Source organism: Portunus trituberculatus, chromosome 24 (assembly GCF_017591435.1).
Source record: "Portunus trituberculatus isolate SZX2019 chromosome 24, ASM1759143v1, whole genome shotgun sequence".
In the NCBI taxonomy this organism is placed as follows: Eukaryota; Metazoa; Arthropoda; class Malacostraca; order Decapoda; family Portunidae; genus Portunus; species Portunus trituberculatus.
The window spans coordinates 17179489-17197097 of NC_059278.1; the positions used below are offsets into that span (position 1 = coordinate 17179489).

At 43.7% G+C, this 17609-nt stretch overlaps 2 protein-coding genes across 8 annotated transcripts in view; both read left to right on the top strand.

The window, feature by feature from the left end:
* Positions 1–17609, top strand: part of LOC123508384 (serine/threonine-protein phosphatase 6 regulatory ankyrin repeat subunit A-like) — a 70901-nt gene that overhangs the window by 30168 nt on the left and 23124 nt on the right. For 6 of the 7 annotated variants that reach the window (XR_006675932.1, XM_045262084.1, XM_045262088.1 and 3 more), the window contains exons 5-9: positions 9370–9470; positions 10330–10468; positions 14236–14343; positions 16390–16588; positions 17073–17216. Coding sequence is in view for 6 of the 7 variants with exons in the window: in XM_045262084.1 (XP_045118019.1) it covers positions 9370–9470; positions 10330–10468; positions 14236–14343; positions 16390–16588; positions 17073–17216 (691 nt within the window). In the remaining variant the exon portion in view is untranslated. The remainder of the gene's footprint in view (positions 1–9369; positions 9471–10329; positions 10469–14235; positions 14344–16389; positions 16589–17072; positions 17217–17609) is intronic. The other variant, XM_045262086.1, reaches the window with a different exon arrangement.
* LOC123508385 (trichohyalin-like) lies at positions 6021–8412 on the top strand. Its single transcript, XM_045262092.1, has one exon. The coding sequence runs from the start codon at positions 6497–6499 to the stop codon at positions 8282–8284; it is 1788 nt and encodes a 595-aa protein (XP_045118027.1). The 5' UTR covers positions 6021–6496; the 3' UTR covers positions 8285–8412.

The window sequence follows — 17609 nt, forward strand, 5'->3', positions numbered from 1 at the left end:
TTTGGGTATGATTAGACGATTTTATTTGTGTTAGAAAAGGTCTGCGGAGGTCAAAAGATTAATTAATGGTCAGGGTCTGTACTATTTTAATCCACACATAAGTTTCTGAAGGTGTATAAAATCGCTAAATAGTAAGCAGAATGAATATAAAAACGCGGTCAATAGGAAAATAGGAAAAGATAAGGAAGTACAAAACAAAAAGGTATCAAAACACCATCTAATCATAACTAAAAAAAAAAAAAAGAAAAAAAAACACACACAAATACTTAACCACACGCACACGCAAAAGTAACAAGAAAAACACATGATGAAAGAACACACACACACACACACACACACACACACACACACACACACACACACACACACACACACACACACACACACACACACACACACACACACACACACACACAGTAACAGCCAAAACACAGCAAAAAGAGCAGCGCATAACGACACAGGCACACGACACAGCACCACACTGGCACCACTGGGAGGCACTCAAGGCACTCAAGGCTCTCCACAAAGCATATACAACGGAGCCAAAAGGAACATTACAGTCTTGCCGTGTTGAGTTCGTAGAATACGCGTCAGGTTGTGAGATTTTAACAGCAGGAATGTGACGAGAGAGAGAGAGAGAGAGAGAGAGAGAGAGAGTGTGTGTGTGTGTGTGTGTGTGTGTGTGTGTGTGTGTGTGTGTGTGTGTGTGTGTGTGTTGTAAAATGTGTCAACTTTATGTACCAGAGTGGTGATTTGAAGAAAGTGTTATGTTGCAGTAAATTTTGCTTTATTGTTATTGCTATTTTTATTTATTTTCTTTATGATTTTTGTTTTTATTTATTGTCTATGCTAAAGTTTTGTTGGCTTTATAAACACCGGGAACGAGGGAAGGCACAGATGGTTTGCTTGGTGGTCGTCCATTTTGTTCCTTCTCCTTCTTGTTTTTCCTCTGATTTCTTTTTATACAGTTTCTTCTCGTTTTTTGTTTCATTTAAGTTGTTTATTGAGATTTTTATTTCACATTTTCTATTTTTACGAGGAGTTGAAAAAAATATTTGTGTTTATTTTTAATTTTCCGAATTTTTCATATTTTTCTCTAAAACTCAAATAAGAAAACCAGACAATAACAAAAACTGGATGAAATAAAAAAACAACAACAACAATTCTTTCTATTTCGAACTGACTCCATCGCACAAGTCATTACGTTTTCCTCTGACATTTTACGAATAGAAGAAAGTGAAGAAAAAAAATAAATCGCCTTTAATTAATATCTCAGCTAAATAACTTAACGAATAAGAAAAAAAACAAGAAAAAAGAATGAAAAGAAGGAATGTATCGCCTTTAATTAATGTCCCAGCTAAATAAATTAACGAATAAGAAAAAAAACAGGAAAAAAAAGAAGAAAAGAAGGAATTTATCGCTTTTAATAATATCCTGACTAGATAACGTAAGGAATAAATTGGAATAAAGACAGAATGTAAAAAAAAAAAAGAAGAAAAATTATGTGGCCTTTAAATAATTTCCTAACTTAGCGAATAATATAAACACACGCAAAAAAAGAAAGAAATAGAAATATATCGCCTTTAAATAATGTTCCCAACTAAATAACGAAAGGAATAAGATAAAGTGAAGACAAAAAAAGAAGAAAAGAAGAAGAAAATGTATCGCCTTTAGGTAGTGTTCTAATTAACTTGACGAATAATATGAAATGAAGACAAAAGAAGAAAAAGAAGAAAAACTGTTGCCTTTAAATAATGTCCACTAAATAACATAATGAACAAGTTGAAACGAAGACAAGAAAAGAAGAAAAAAGAAAAAAAATGGCCTTTAGATAATGTCGTAACTAAATAACGTAAAGAATAAGATCAAAGCAAGACAAATATTATAATGGGAAATCGAATCGTGGAAAATATTATCGTGAAAAATCGAATCGTGAAAAATATTATCCAGGAAATCGAATCATGAAAAATATTATCGTGGAAAATCGAATCGTGAAAAATATTATACTGGAAAATCGAATCGCGGAAAATATTATCGTGGAAAATCGATTCGTGAAAATATTATCGTGGGAAAAAAATAGAAATAAAAGCATCAAAGAAAAAAAAAAAGAATAGATAAATAAAAGTAAAAATGTCAAAGAAAATGGGATAAAAAGTGCCATTCTTAATTCAACAACATAAGAAAATTAAATTGAAACCAAGAAGTAAAAAGAAATTAATAAACAGAAAAGTAACAAAAAAAGACAATAAGTAAATAAAATAAGAAAATAACAGAAAAAAAAGCAGAATTGACTTCATTTCAACACGCAACGAAAAAAAAAAAATCAAATAAGCAAGAAAAACATTAAACCATTTTCTAACTCAATAACAAAACAAATGAAATAAAACGAAGAAAAAAAGAAACTATATGAACAAAACCAGATCCATGAACACAATTACGTAGAGAGAGAGAGAGAGAGAGAGAGAGAGAGAGAGAGAGACAGACAGACACGCTGATTTAATAGAAATATCCAATGTTTTTCAAAGTAATAACAAAATCAAAACACTTTATTTCATGACAGAGGGAAAGCAAATAAAATATAATTAGATGTAATGGTAAAGCAAAAGGAAAAGAGAAAGAGAAAAAATAATGAAAAAGAAAGAAAGAAGAATGAAAAAAAAAACTCCATCTTCATATATAAGAAAGAGTAATAATCCCACGCATTAAATAATTTTCTCACACTCTTTCATTGGTCGTGCCAGTTAACCCCTTCATTACAAGGACACGTTTTCACATTCATTCATTTTATTCAGCTTTTAGAAACTTATGTGGGCGATGGAAATTTTTGAAGACTCTGTCCATTAACCCCTTCAGTACTAAGACACGTTTTCACATTCATTCTGATTACTATTTGTTGATTTTATGCTGCTTTAGAGACTTATATGAGCGATTGGAATTTTTGAAGATTGACCATTAACCCCTTCAGTAACAAGACACGTTTTTATCTTCATTCTTCTTACTATTTAGCGATTTTATGTAGCTTCAGAAACTTGTGTGGGGATTAAAATAGTAAATAGTAATAGTAAAATAGTACCAGGACACTTTTTCATATTCATTCTACTTAGGGAATGATTGAAAAAGTGAAGACTCTGGCCATTAATCTTCTGATGACCTCCATAGACCCTTCCTAATGTAAATAAAATCGTTTAACCCCTTCAGTATCATGCCACGTTTCCATTATTCATTCTGCTTAATATTTGGTGATTTTATACACCTTCAGAAACTTAGGGGATGATTGAAATAGTGAAAGCAGTGGCTATTAATCTTCAGACCTCCATTGACCCTTCCTAATGTAAATAAAATCGTCTAATGACACTGAAAATTCAAGGTAAAAATGCGTTCCATTACTGAAAGGATTAAAGAAAGAATGCAGGTATATCGTGTCTCTTTCCCAGGTGATAGGTGTGGTGTGTGACGCCCTCGTGTGCTTGGCTGTGGAGTGTGGACAGAAAACAAAGAAACAAGAGAGAGAGAGAGAGAGAGAGAGAGAGAGAGAGAGAGAGAGAGAGAGAGAGAGAGAGAGAGAGAGAGAGAGAGAGAGAGGGCAGACATACAAATCTAGAAATAAAACAGAAGAGAAAAGAAATCATGTCAAAAAATAGAAAAAAATAAACACAAAAAAGAAACACAATCATAAAAAGAAAAAAAAAAAAACAGAAAGAAAGACAGGTAGACAAATCATGAAAAGGGAAAGGAAGTGAAGGAAAGAGGAAAAGGAAAACGAGATGAGAGACTTTCCTGTTGTGTGCTGGGCATCGACAGAAAATAAAAGGGAAAAAAGAAAAAAGAAAAACACAGAGAGAATTAATGATAAAAGAAACGAAAGGTGTAGAGAAAGGAAGTATAAAAAGAGGAAAGGAAAGAGAGAAAGAGGAGAGGAGGGGATTGACAGAAAACAAAGAAAAGAAAGAAGAACAGATAGAAAATTAATGAAAAAGAAAGCGAAGGTGTAGAGAAAAGAAGCTGAAGAAGGAGAGACAGAGAGAGAGAGAGAGAGAGAGAGAGAGAGAGAGAGAGAGAGAGAGAGAGAGAGAGAGAGAGAGAGAGAGAGAGAGAGAGAAACTTATCTGTCATGTGCTGGGGGTGGACAGAAAAACAAAGGATTGAAAGAAAAACCTGGAGAAAATAATGAGAGGGGAAATGAAAGGTGTAGAGAAACGGAGGTGAAAGAAGGAGAAAAGAAGAAAGAGAGGAAAACTTAGTTGTCGCTTAATTTATTGCAAGGGAAAGCAAAAGAGAGAGATGGAGAGATTGTAATAATAAAATAAATAATGTAGCCTGTAAATAAATAATGAAAGAAGAGAAATTAAAGAAAAACAAAGAAAAGAAACGAACACAAAGAAAATGAACTCGAAATAAGAAAAAGAGAGAGAGAGAGAGACAGACAGACAGACAGACAGACAGAGGAATGTAAATGAAGAAGTAAAGGAAGAAAATAAAGAAAAAAGGAAGAAAAAAGGAATGATGTGAGTTTTTCTTCTTTCTTTGTGTGTTTTCAAGGTCGTGACAATAAGAAGCCATTAATTATTTGGCTTTTTATTCCTCCATTTCAAAGATAATGTACTAATTTGTGTTGAGAGAGAGAGAGAGAGAGAGAGAGAGAGAGAGAGAGAGAGAGAGAGAGAGAGTTATTAGAGACAGTTCGCTATGTCTGGATTGAGAATTCCTCGAACTAAGAGATTTAATTCACGCCAAGGTGAGAGAGAGAGAGAGAGAGAGAGAGAGAGAGAGAGAGAGAGAGAGAGAGAGAGAGAGAGAGAGAGAGAGAGAGAGAGAAATATCCCCCACAGTCACTGAAGCATAACAACACTCAAACAAAAACAAAACAATAATAATAACAGCGAAAACAAAGACGAACAAACACGACAGAGAACAATTAAACACACACACACACACACACACACACACACACACACACACACACACACACACACACACACACACACACACACACACACACACACACACAGCAAAATCTGAAATATAGTCATCGTAACCAATCCCTCCTCCTCCTCCTCCTCCTCCTCCTCCTCCTCCTCCTCCTCCTCCTCCTCCTCCTCCTCCTCTGCAATACACCTCCCATTTTTACGTCCTCTCAGACCATTAACTGCTGTCCTCCTATAATCACTCTCTTCGTTATCGTGAGGTAGTGGCAGGGACGTGTTGCTTATCGACTGCATAACTCGTACATAACTCCTCCAGTGGCGGCGGCGGGTCATGCTGTGGTCCTGAGGGGAAAGGAACGGGAGAGGGGGAGAAGGAGAAAGGGAGGAGAAGAAAGGGAGGAGGAGAAAGGGAGGGAGAGGAGGAGGAGAAAAGGAGGGGAGAGGGGGAGGAGGAGGAGGAGAGGAGGAGGAGGAGAAAGGGAGTGGAGAAAGGGAGGAGGAGAAAGGGAGGGGAGATGGGGGAAGGAGGTAGGAAAGAGGGAAGGAATAGTTGAGGAAAAGTCTATTGAAATTAATATCTATTTTCTTGTCTTCTATTTTTTTTTTTTTTATCTATTTTTTTAAGTAGGTCGGAATTCAAGGTCACGAGAGATGCTTGTTCAAGAGAGAGAGAGAGAGAGAGAGAGAGAGAGAGAGAGAGAGAGAGAGAGAGAGAGAGAGAGAGAGAGGGAGAGAGAGAGATTATGACAGCATTCTTCAGCTATCGATAATAACTGCTGTGAATTAAGAACAATAGTGGAGTAGGGGTGGAGGAGAGGTGGAGGAGAGGTGGAGGTGGAGGAGGAAGTGGAGCGATCGATGGAACACTTCACGGAATGCCAAGTGCTTCCCTGATATTCGATGGAGTGGAGGAGTGGAGAGGTGGAGGAATTGGAGGAAGTGGAGGGAAGGAAGAAGGGAGGTCAAATGGGAAAGTACAAGAGAGAGAGAGAGAGAGAGAGAGAGAGAGAGAGAGAGAGAGAGAGAGAGAGAGAGGGGAGGGGGGTAACGGTAAGAGATGTGAGTTGTGAGGTGGAGGAGGTCTGGTGGAGGCAGTGAGGGTGTCAGGTATCGCGTCATCCGTTACGTCAAAGGTCAGCGTGACACCTCGGCGAAGACTTCGTGACGTCACAGTTTGCCAATCGAAGTGTGTGCCGGGGGGTACCGTGGTAGCAGGGGTGGTGGTGGTGGTGGCAGTGGTATGTGGGTCCATCATTGGGTGACTGTTCTCGTGGCGTCACTGCTTCCTGGTGAACACTATTTCGGACACCAGGGCAGCCCACGCAAAGCCCACCCTGGGTATTCAGTCCTCAGTTAAGGTCATTCCCCCCTGTCAGCGTGTCGCGGCCTCGGTCTTCATATTTACAGGCAGATCATAAAGTGCGTCGTGGCAGTAGCACCACCACCACCACCACCACCACCACCGTTTCCCTGGTGGCCCTCTTATTCTTTCCCGCTTTGCAGAGGTCGTCTCGACTTTCCTATATGCTTTTATTTTTTTACCAATTTTTGGTATTGGTTGAAGACATTCTATGTTCAGACTCGCGATGTTGTACGCGGTGGTGTGGCTGGTGTTTGCGGGGCGGGCAGTGTGTGGCGAGGAGGGCACCGCGCGCCCCGAGGCCCTGGTGACGCCAAACGCTGAAAACTTGAGCAACCAAGCTGAGGCTGTCCAGGACCTGAGGGAGGCTGATTACGTGGAGGAGAGTCCCCGATACCACGCACCGCGTACTGACGCTGCAGAGGGCCGCCGCTCTCGCCACTCCCGCAACACAGAGGGACACTCGCCGGGCTGCTGCCCACGCCATCTAGCGGGGGAGGTTAAGGAGCAGAGTCAAGACCAATTACTTCACAAGGAATTGGAACACCGCGCCAGACAGCGCCGCGCTCAGCAGTACATCGGAAGGCTACAACGAGACATGATACTGCGCAGACAAGAAGCCTGCAGACAAAAGCGTCTGGAAAAGCGACTTTTGGAAGAAGAGCGACGAAAACAACAGCTTACAGCAGAGAAAGGTCGCAGGCAGCTGCAGCTTGAAGCGTGGTGTCGCGAACAACGTCACCGCAACAAACAAGTTTGTAGACAGCATGGTTATGGACGGCAGAGCCCCAGACAACAGCTGCTCGAACAGCAGCTTCAACAGAAACATCAAAAACAACAGCTGATTGAGCAGAAGCGTCGTGAAGAACGTCATCGCAGACAACTGCCTCAACAGAAGCGTCGCAAAGAAAGGTTGCTTCAGCAGGAGCGTCGTAGACAGCAACGACGCAGGGAACAGCGCCGCAGACAACAAATGCTTGAAAAGAAGCGTCGCAGACAACTGCAGCGTCGCAAGGAACAGCGTCGTAGACAGCAGCTGCTTGAAGAGAAGCGTAGCAGACAACAGCAGCCTCGTCGCAAAGAACAGCGTCGCAGAGAGCAGCAGCTTGAAGAAAGGCGTCGCAAAGAACAGCGTCGCAAAGAACAGCATCGCAAAGAACAGCGTCGCAGAGAGCAGCAGCTTGAAGAAAGGCGTCGCAAAGAACAGCGTCGCAAAGGACAGCGTCGCAGAGAGCAGCAGCTTGAAGAAAGGCGTCGCAAAGAACAGCGTCGCAAAGGACAGCGTCGCAGAGAGCAGCAGCTTGAAGAAAGGCGTCGCAAAGAACAGCGTCGCAAAGAACAGCGTCGCAAAGAACAGCGTCGCAAAGAACAGCGTCGTAGAGAGCAGCAGTTTGAGGAAAGACGTCGCAGACAGCAGCGTCGCAAAGAACAGCGTAGCAAAGAACAGCGTCGCAAAGAACAGCGTCGTAGAGAGCAGCAGCTTGAGGAAAGACGTCGCAGGCTACAGCAGCGTCGCAAAGAACAGCGTAGCAAAGAACAGCGTCGCAAAGAACAGCGTCGTAGAGAGCAGCAGCTTGAGGAAAGACGTCGCAGACAGCAGCGTCGTCGCAATAAACAGCGTCGCAAAGAGCAGCAGCAGCTTGAAAAGAAGCGTCGTCGCAGGGAACAGCGTCGCAGGAACAGCGTCGCAAAGAGCAGCAGCTTGAAGAGAAGCGTCGTCGCAGGGAAAAGCAGCGTCGCAGACAGAAGCTGCTTGAAAAGAAGCGTCGCATACAGCAGCAGCGTGAACAACAGCGGCGTCAACAGCAGCGAGACAGACAAGGCGCGCTGGAACAACAGAAGCGTGAGAAGGAAAAGCTTTCTGAGCAAGCAAGAGTTGAGCGCATGCGCCTCGAGCAGCTGCGCATTGAACAGCTGCGTTTCGATGAGATGCGACTTGAGGAACGAAAACTCGAACAACGGAAGCTGGAGGAACAGCGCCAGGAACAAGAGCGTTTAGCGAAGCGGCACATGGAGCAGCGGCGCCTGGAGCAGGAACGACTGGCGCAGCTGAGATTGGAACAACAACGTATTGAACAGGAGCGTCTGGCGCAAGAAAAGCTGCAGCAGAAGAGGTGTTGCCGTGACAGACGGAGCTGCTGTCGTGACAGGCTTGAAAGGTGGCGCCTGAAGCAACAAGATAGTCGGCAAAGGCGACTGGAAAAGGATCGAATCCGCCAACGTCGCCGTCGCCGGCAGGAACAATATCGGGCTAAGAAGCGTCTGCAGCAGCATCGTCTTCGTCAAAAGCATCGTCTCGCCCAGATGCGCCTCCGTGAGAAGCTCCGTCGAAAGAAGCATGAGAAGACTGGCGAGATTGAGGGAAAACTGCTCGGGAAAATGCATCACCTCAAGACAGGACTCAAGCAGCTGGAACGCAAAACAGACAAGAAGGAAAGATCTGCTGCCAAGCGTGTACGAAGGTCCGAGAAGTCCGCGCGGGAGTGCAGACAGCGCCTCAGGGAGAGGCTGGCACAGCAGAGGCGCGTCTTACAGAAACTCAACAAAGAAGGAACTCCTGAGGAACCGAATGCAGTTGAACGCCTCCTTAGGGAGAAAGAACTCGCACAGCGCAGGATTGAGCGACTCGCCAAGTCACTCCAACCACGCCTGTGTCACGTGCAACGACACCACGACCAGGAGCAGGACCAGGACAAGGAGCAGGAAGACGCGGCTGAGCAGGGAAGGAACTCATTTCAAAGAAGAACCTTGGCTGTCCTATACAGAGGCTGATGGACTGTCAGCAGAGTGCCAACGCCTCCATGTGTGTGGAGGTTTACGACAGTCACGGCACTGACACCAAATGTCCCCGAGCTGTGGCGGTTGGCTGAGATCACGCTGCCCGCCCTTAGTTATGAGTCACTCTGAGTCACTGCCCTTGTGTCACTAGTTCTTACATGTGACGTGACTCATGCGGGGCTGGTGGCTTCTCTTCCACAACTAACTAAACTTTTCTCTTTCATGTCACTGTTGGTCTATTTTTGTCTCTTTTTAACGAATTTTCACCCCTCTTAACACTGAACACCTTCCTGCTTCCTTCTGCAGTGTGTGGGGAAGTGGAGCTGCTGGAGATGCTGATGGAGGCTGGCGCTGATGCTTCCACTCCTGACCTACACGGTGCCTACCCTCTGCACTACGCCGCCCAGGTATGTGTGTGTGTGTGTGTGTGTGTGTGTGTGTGTGTGTGTGTGTGTGTGTGTGTGTGTGTGTGTGTGTGTGTGTCCACTATACCTGCACTCATCTTCCTATCTTGCGCTTGAAACTGTAGTGTTATTCATTTCTTTCTCTCCGTCCATCTTTGTCTCACTCGTTTGTTGTTTCTTTCCTCCTTACTTCCTTCCATCCTGTCACTCCTTCAGTCACCAGTGGATTGCCTCCTCGTCAGATCAGCGAAGTTTACCCTTACACTGCAACACGAAGTAATCACCAGCGCAAGAAGCAATGCGTGAAGTCTTTCTAAGCGTTTACAAACCAGTTAGCAATGAACAAAGACTACATTTTGTACTTTCTTCACAGTTCAACGATTTCATGTGCCTGTAGAACAAGTAAAGATTTCCGAGTGGTTGATATTCATGGAAAGGTGTGGCAGGTGGCAGTCAGAGGGTTAAGCAACATTAGGTCGGGTCAGTACTTGGATGAGTGACCGCCTGGGAATACCGGATGTTGGCGTTCACTTTCACCTTCACCTTCTTTTCTTCTTTCCTTCGTCCATTCTTTCACTCTCCACTCACCAAGGTATATTATCTCCTCTTCTTCCATCCCCATTCCTTCTCTCTCTCCAGTCATGAATGTATATCCTCCCCTCTCCTTCCCTCGGCCAGTCACCAGTCACCAGTGGGCGTGGGGTGCCTTTCTATCGGCTCCCACTTTCGTCGCTAGATTCTGTTGTTGTTGTTATTTTTTTATTGGGCCTTCTTGTTGTTGCAGTTTGCTCTATCTTCTGTTCCAAATCCTGATCGCATAATTCTTTCTCTTTTTCTATTTTTTTCGCTCCTTCGCCCTCAGATGTGTGGTCCGAACAGCGAGATGGGGAATGACGTGCGTGTCGGCCTGCAAGTCCTTCGCAAACTCCTTCAGTACGGCGTGGATGTGTCCGTCACTGACCACGACGGCCGCACGCCCCTCCTCTGGGCCGCCAGCGCTGGTATGGGATCCCAGGCCTTCCTTCTGGCCTTCCTTCCCTTAGACTAGGATGTGTAGGATAGTGAAGGAAGACAGTACATCATAATCTTCCTTAGCATTTACCAAAGGACTTACTGCCTAGAAGGATGATTTTAGGTTCATATAATTTACAGGATATCACAAGGTTTCTCTGCCACATAGGATACCATGAGTGTAGGATGTATGATGGAAATTTAGTCTTAGGATGCTACGTAGGATTTTAGTAGTAATTTAGGATGTAGGAATCAATGATGGAAAAAAATCATTAATTTCTATTCCTATTTACTTTATAGACTTGGGAATCACCAGTAATTATATGGAGAAGGGTCACAGTGGCAGAGGTTACAGTGGCATTTCAGTCCCTTTAAGAGGTCATAGAATAGGTCGTAGGTTTAGTGGCTTCTGGAGATCACAGGTCACAGGTCACAGGTCACAGGTCATAGGTACTGAAGGACTTGTAATTAGGTCACAAGGTCAAAGGTAAGACTAAGCCAGGATATCCAGAGGGACTTGAAAGGTCACACAACTATGAGGTCACTTTATTTTATCAGGTCACTCACTCAATCCTAAGGTCACTGCTACTCCACAAGGTCTTTGTAGGTGGTCACAGTATTACTTTTGGTTGTTGTGGATCACTTGTAGGTCTCTTTTAGCATTACAGAACACACTTAAATGGACATCACAACACTTGAGGTCACTTTTGGCATTATAGAACACACTTAACTGGACATTACAACACTTGGAGTCACTTTTGGCATTACAAAGCACACTTAACTGGACATCACAACACTTAGTCACTTTTAGCGTTAATGAGCACACTTAGCTGGACATCACAACACTTGAAGTCACTTTTATTACTACTAGCACACTTAACTGGACATCACAACACTTTATTTTAGGATCCTTGGTCGCTCAGCTTTACAAGTCACATTAACTAGTAGTCATATATTTTGATGCTACTTTCGTCTCAGTTTTTATCGTTGGTATTATAGTCTGTCTGCTCTAAAGATGGCTCCTGGATTTCAAACACATTGTAGCTTATTGATAACGTCATTGATTTGATGTGAATAATACTTTTCTGTTGATCAACGCACTTATTACAAGGACAGCTCACGGTTTTCCTCAAGATCTGACAACCACGCATTTCCTGGGACACCATTCAAAACGAGACCCCTGAGCCACTTTTTTTTTTTTTATACCATGTGGGTTTTTCACGCGAATTTATGGGCTTAAGGGGATACTTTTTGGGGTACCTCCTATCTCAAACCCCACCCGCTAGGAAACCGTTGTCCTGAGTGAGGAAGCCCAACCTACACTCGGACCGTGGACAGGATTCGAACCCGTGCGCTTGGAGACCCCTCGGACCCCAAAGCACGCATGGTTCCACTGTACCACGTCGGCCACTTTAGAGTAAACAAACTATAGTGACTACTCTCTATATATGTACAACGTCAGAATCAACTGTACTATACTTTTGTTCATCATACTTATCTCCCACACTATTGGTCAGCCTTTACAAGATAGGTCACACTTAGCTGTCAATCACGCTAGAGGTTACGTGGTAGTATATACACGAACACAAAGGGAAGGAACAAGCAGCAGCAGACCTTTTGTCCCTAGTGTTGTGATTAGTGGTAACTTGTACAGTAATTAAGAGGCGGAGCATAATTACCACTTGTCCATTAGCCTTGTGTGTGATTTTAACAATTAATTAACCCCTTCAGTACTAGGACGTATTTTTACCATGAGTTTTGGGTATGATTGGACGATTTTATTGACATTAGAAAGGGTCTATGGAGGTCAGAAGATTAATGGCCACAGTCCTCACTATTTCAATCTCCCCCACATAAGTTTCTGAAGCTGTAGAAAATCACCATATATTAAGCAGAATGAATATGAAAACGTGTCATGGTACTGAAGGGGTTAATGGTGGACTATTAAAAAAGTTGACTTATGTTGAACTGAAGTGGTAATTATGCTCTAGTTTTAAAAGATAAGTATTCATTGGTGACTTCCTTTACTTAAGTGACTCATATCGGTTGTGTGTGAGTAGTAGTCACGTTTCCAAGTGTTGACTGTAGTGTTATTCCGTCACATCCGAGCGTCACTTATTCCGTCACATTGTACACATCTCACCTTGTGTATACTATTAACAGCACCTCAATGTGTGTGTGTGTGTGTGTGTGTGTGTGTGTGTGTGTGTGTGTGTGTGTGTGTGTGTGTGTGTGTGTGTGTGTGTGTGTGTGTGTGTGTGTGTCCCAGGTTCTAATTCCACAGATCAAGGGAAAGAAGTGAGGAATTTCTCTCTCTCTCTCTCTCTCTCTCTCTCTCTCTCTCTCTCTCTCTCTCTCTCTCTCTCTCTCTCTCTCTCTCTCTCTCTCTCTCTCTCTCTCTCTCTCTCTCTTGAATTGTGTGTGTGTGTGTGTGTGTGTGTGTGTGTGTGTGTGTGTGTGTGTGTGTGTGTGTGTGATATTCACTTGCTGTGCTTGAGACCTGTGGAATGTCGAGAGAGAGAGAGAGAGAGAGAGAGAGAGAGAGAGAGAGAGAGAGAGAGAGAGAGAGAGAGAGAGAGAGAGAGAGAGAGAGATGGTCCCTCCTCCTTCTTACCTTCCTTTTATGTATACCACGTCCCACCCTCTCTCTCTCTCTCTCTCTCTCTCTCTCTCTCTCTCTCTCTCTCTCTCTCTCTCTCTCTCTTGCTTCTCTTCCTTTTTCTCCTTTACTCTTTTCCTTTACTCTCACCTCTTTCCTCCCCTCCCTGCCTCCCCTCCCTTCCCCCCTCGTGACCTGCCCTTGACATGCCTCCTTGACCTGCCTACTGACCTGCCTACTGACCTGCTCTCACCCGCCTGACTTCAGCTGACCTCACATGCACGTCCCCTGACCCAGCTTAACACAGGAGCCAGCCAGAAGGTCACTGCATGAGAAGGGGAGAAATGAGGAGACATGAGGAGGGAAGTAGGATGCATGAATAGTAAAGGAAGGAGAGAAAGGATTGTGATAAAGGAGGGAAGAGGGAAAAAGAGGATGATTAGGTGTGCATGACAAGGAAAGGGGGAAGGGAAGTGAAAATGGTGATAAATGGTGTATATGTGAGAGAGTAAAGGAGGGAAGGGATGAGAGAAAGAGAGGTGAGAGGTAAGGGAGAGAAAAGCAGTGCATGGAGGAAACGCAAGTGGTCCACGTCACTGGAGATCAACACAAGCTCAGTGATTAATGATACATTGTCCTGACCTTTGTGACTGCCATGTACAGGAAGGAGAGGAGGGAAGAGAGAGAGAGAGAGAGAATGGGAAGAGAGAAAGGGCGAAAGGAAGGAAATACAAGTCCCCTGCATGATGACCTTTGAAGAACTCTCACAGAATAAAAAGGGAAAAAAAGAACGAAAGGAAGGGAGAAACACACACACACACACACACACACACACACACACACACACACACACACACACACACACACACACACACACACACACACACACACACATGCATGATAGTAGAGTACAATAACTTGTTGCATGGCTTGGAAATGAGACAAGGAGAGGGAGAACGAAGAAGGGAATAAGAAAAAAGAGTAGGATAAAACCAGGAACTGCATGAAGAAGGGGAAATAACTTGTTGCATGGCGTAGAAATCCAAAAAGTGTCGCGTTGCATGAGGGAGGGACGGGCGGGAGGGAGGGAGGTGAGGGCGGGAGGGAAGTGTGTGTCGCCCCTGTGTGTGTGTGGCACGCCTGGTGTTGTCTTGACAGAAGTGCGGCCGTCTCACGTCTACTGTCCCTCAGGAAGTGCCGATGCCATCCTCGCCCTCATCAATGCCGGTGCCAGCGTGAGTGCCGACGACAAGGATGGCCTGACAGGTGAGTGGCGGCGCGAACAGGTGAGGCGGGGAAAAATATATATGTTTTTTCCTGTTTTTTTATTTATGTATCAGAAAATTATGTTGTGTAAGGGATGAGACTGTTTTGAGATGGAATTATAAGCGTGGACAGGTGAGACGCGGGAGAAAAAGGTAGCTATAGGGATAACATTAGTGTTTTCTCTCCTTTTTCGATTACTTCATCAGGAAATCATGTTGTGAGAGGGATGAATGTGTTGTGAGGTGTGGTGAAGGGCGTGGACAGGTGAGAGGCGGGAAAAAAAGAAGATATGTATATAGATAAGTGTGTTTTTTCCCCGTTTTTTGGCTTATGCATCAGGAAAGTGTTGTGTGAGAGATGAATGAGTTGTGAGGGCGTGGAGAGGTGAGAGGCGGGGAAGAAAGGTAGAGATAGGGATCATAATAAGTGTTTTTTTTTTTTTTTTTTTTTTTTGGTTTACGTGTCAGGAAAGTGTTGTGTGAGGGATGAGTATGTTATGAAATGTGGTGAAGGGTGTTGAGAGGTAGAAAACGGGGGAAAAAATGTAGATATAATAATAATAGTGTTTCTTCTTTTCTTTTTCTTTTTATGTATCAGAAAATTATGTTGTGTTAGTGATGAATGAGTTGTGAGATGGAATTATGGACGAGGACAAGTGAGAGGCAGGAAAAAAGCCAAATATAGTGATCATAAAAATTTCAGACAATAATAGTTTGTGGTTTATTAATTCCTTTAGTACCATGGCTTGTTTTTATACTCATTTTGCTTACTATTTAGTGATTTTGATACATTTTCCGAAACTTATGTGGGGGAATAGATAGTGAAGACTGGCCATTAATCTTCTGACCTCCATAAACCTTTCCTAATGTGAATAAAATCGTCTAATCGTACCCAAAACCTAACCCCTTCAGTACTGGGACTCATTTCTTACCTTGAGTTTTGCGTTGGATTAGACGATTTTGTTGATATTAGGAAGGGTATGTAGAGGTCAGAAAATTAATTGCCTTAGTCTTCGCTATTTTGATTCCCACATAAGTTTCTGAAGCTGTATAAAATCACCAAATTGTAACCAGAATGAATATGAAACCGCGTCATGGCACTGAAGGGGTTAAGGTATAAATGTCTAGTACTGCAGGGGTTAGTTGAGGAAGTATGACAGTATGCCGTGTGGTGATTAAGCTATGAGGTGGAGGTGACGAGCGTGGGTGGTGAGAAGGAATGGTGTCAGGTATGGTGATGAAATGATGATGACTTCCTTGTTTGTTAGTCAAGTAATTCTTAATGAACGTACATAATGAAGGAGGGATTAAAAAGTTACAAGGCAGACAGGTGAGGATAGAGAAGCGTGAGTGGGCGTAGTGGACAGGTGAGACGAAAGAGGCGGCAGGTGTGAGGTCAGGATCCCCAGGTGTCAGTGAGTGGGCGTGTGTCATTAAGAGTAGGTGAGAGTGTTGAGGTGCGCAGGTGACGCGTGGGGCTGCAGGCAGGTAGACGAATGACAGGTGAAGTTATTAATGACGGTTAGGTCACCTGTGGTATTGAGTTAGGTGGAGTTAAGATTATTTGTGGTTTTGTTACTTTATATTACGTTTTGTTACCCGTGTTGTTCCGTTAAGTTTACCTGTGTTACTTGTGTTCTTCAGTTAAGATTTCCTGTGTTTTGTCACCTCATTACGTTATGTCACCTGTGTTATTCAGTTAAGTTAATACCTGTGTTTTTGTCACCTATTATGTTTACTCGCGTGTGTCATTGAATTAATCTGTGCTGTTGTCACCTTTTATTACGTTAAGTCACCTATGTCACTGAATTAAGTTAAGGATACCTGTAATTTTGGCACCTTTTACAACGTTAAGTCACCTGTGTCACTGAATTAAGTTAATAATACCTGTGTTTTTGGCACCTTTATTACGTTAAGTCATCTGAGTCATCGAGTTAAGTTATGTTTTTGTTACCTTTCATTACGTTAAGTCACCTTTGTTCTTGAGTTTACGTTCCTTATCCTCCTCCCACACCCCTGCCACCCCTGCCATCCCTGCCTTCCCCAGCTCTGCACTGCGCCGCCTCCAGAGGTCACCTAGATTGCCTCGATTGCCTTCTCAACTTCTGTGGCGCCGAAGTGGACACGTTAGACTCAAATGGATGCACGCCGCTGTTCTACGCCGTCACGCTGGGCCACGCTGACTGCACGGGCCTTCTGCTGCATCACGGCGCCCACCCAGACAAGCAGGATCGCAAGGGCCGCACGTGAGTCCCCAGCAGGAGGTTTTGTTTAAAGGGTTTTGATGTCTTCTTTACGTTTGGTGCTGTTTCTTGTCTCTCTCTCTCTCTCTCTCTCTCTCTCTCTCTCTCTCTCTCTCTCTCTCTCTCTCTCTCTCTCTCCTAATTTTTTTTTCGTGCCTTTCGAGAAGAGATCATGCATGACTAACTGTCTTTGCTCTCCTCGGTTCCATTAACATTTCTTTGTCTTAACAGTAACGTGTCTTTGCCTTTCTATGTTCCAGTAACGTTTCTCTGCCTCACTCGGTTCCAGTAACGTTTCTCTGCCTTCCTCGGTTCCAGTAACGTTTCTTTTCTTTCGGTTCTAGTAACATTTTTTGCCTTCTGTTCCAGTAACGTTTCTTTGTCCTCCCAGTAACGTTTCTGTGTCTTCCTCGGTTCCAATAACGTTTTTTTTTTTCTCCTTCCTCGGTTCTTCTTCGGTAACGTTTCTTTGCCTTCCTTCCCCCAGGCCGGCGCACTGCGGGGCCGCCAAGGGACAGCTGGAGACCCTGAAGCTGCTCCACCACAAGGGCGCTGACCTGTGGAAGCGTAACGTGAAGGGCGACTTACCACTACACGAGGCCTGTCAGTCCGGGCGGCGTGATCTGGTTCTGTGAGTACCCTGAAGGAGGCGCTGATGGTGTTGGGTCTTGGTGACTTGTGTTGTGATGGTAAAGTGGGATTCTTGAAGGTGTGTTTAGTAGTGTAGGGAATATTTGAGTAGTTTAAGAGAGTCAGCCAAAAAGAATGGGATAATTGTCTTGAAATTTGTCTCGAATCCAACAAAACACTTATAATTCGCTTCTGGTTCAAATGGTCTCTCTTAAAAGTGCATAGTTTCGTGTCTGATCCCAAGGTGGCTGCTGTCCTTGCTTTAAGTAGTGTCATGATTCGTTTCTGATCCCAAGATAGCTAAAGTCGATGCGTCAAAGTAAAAAAAAAAAGAAAGAAAGAAAGGGTGTCATTAGCAGCAAAATGGTTAAAAAAAGTGTACAGTTTCGTTTCT

Excerpts from the sequence above, each read along its gene's own strand:
- LOC123508385 (XM_045262092.1), top strand. The coding sequence starts at position 6,497 with ATGTTCAGACTCGCGATGTTGTACGCGGTGGTGTGGCTGGTGTTTGCG.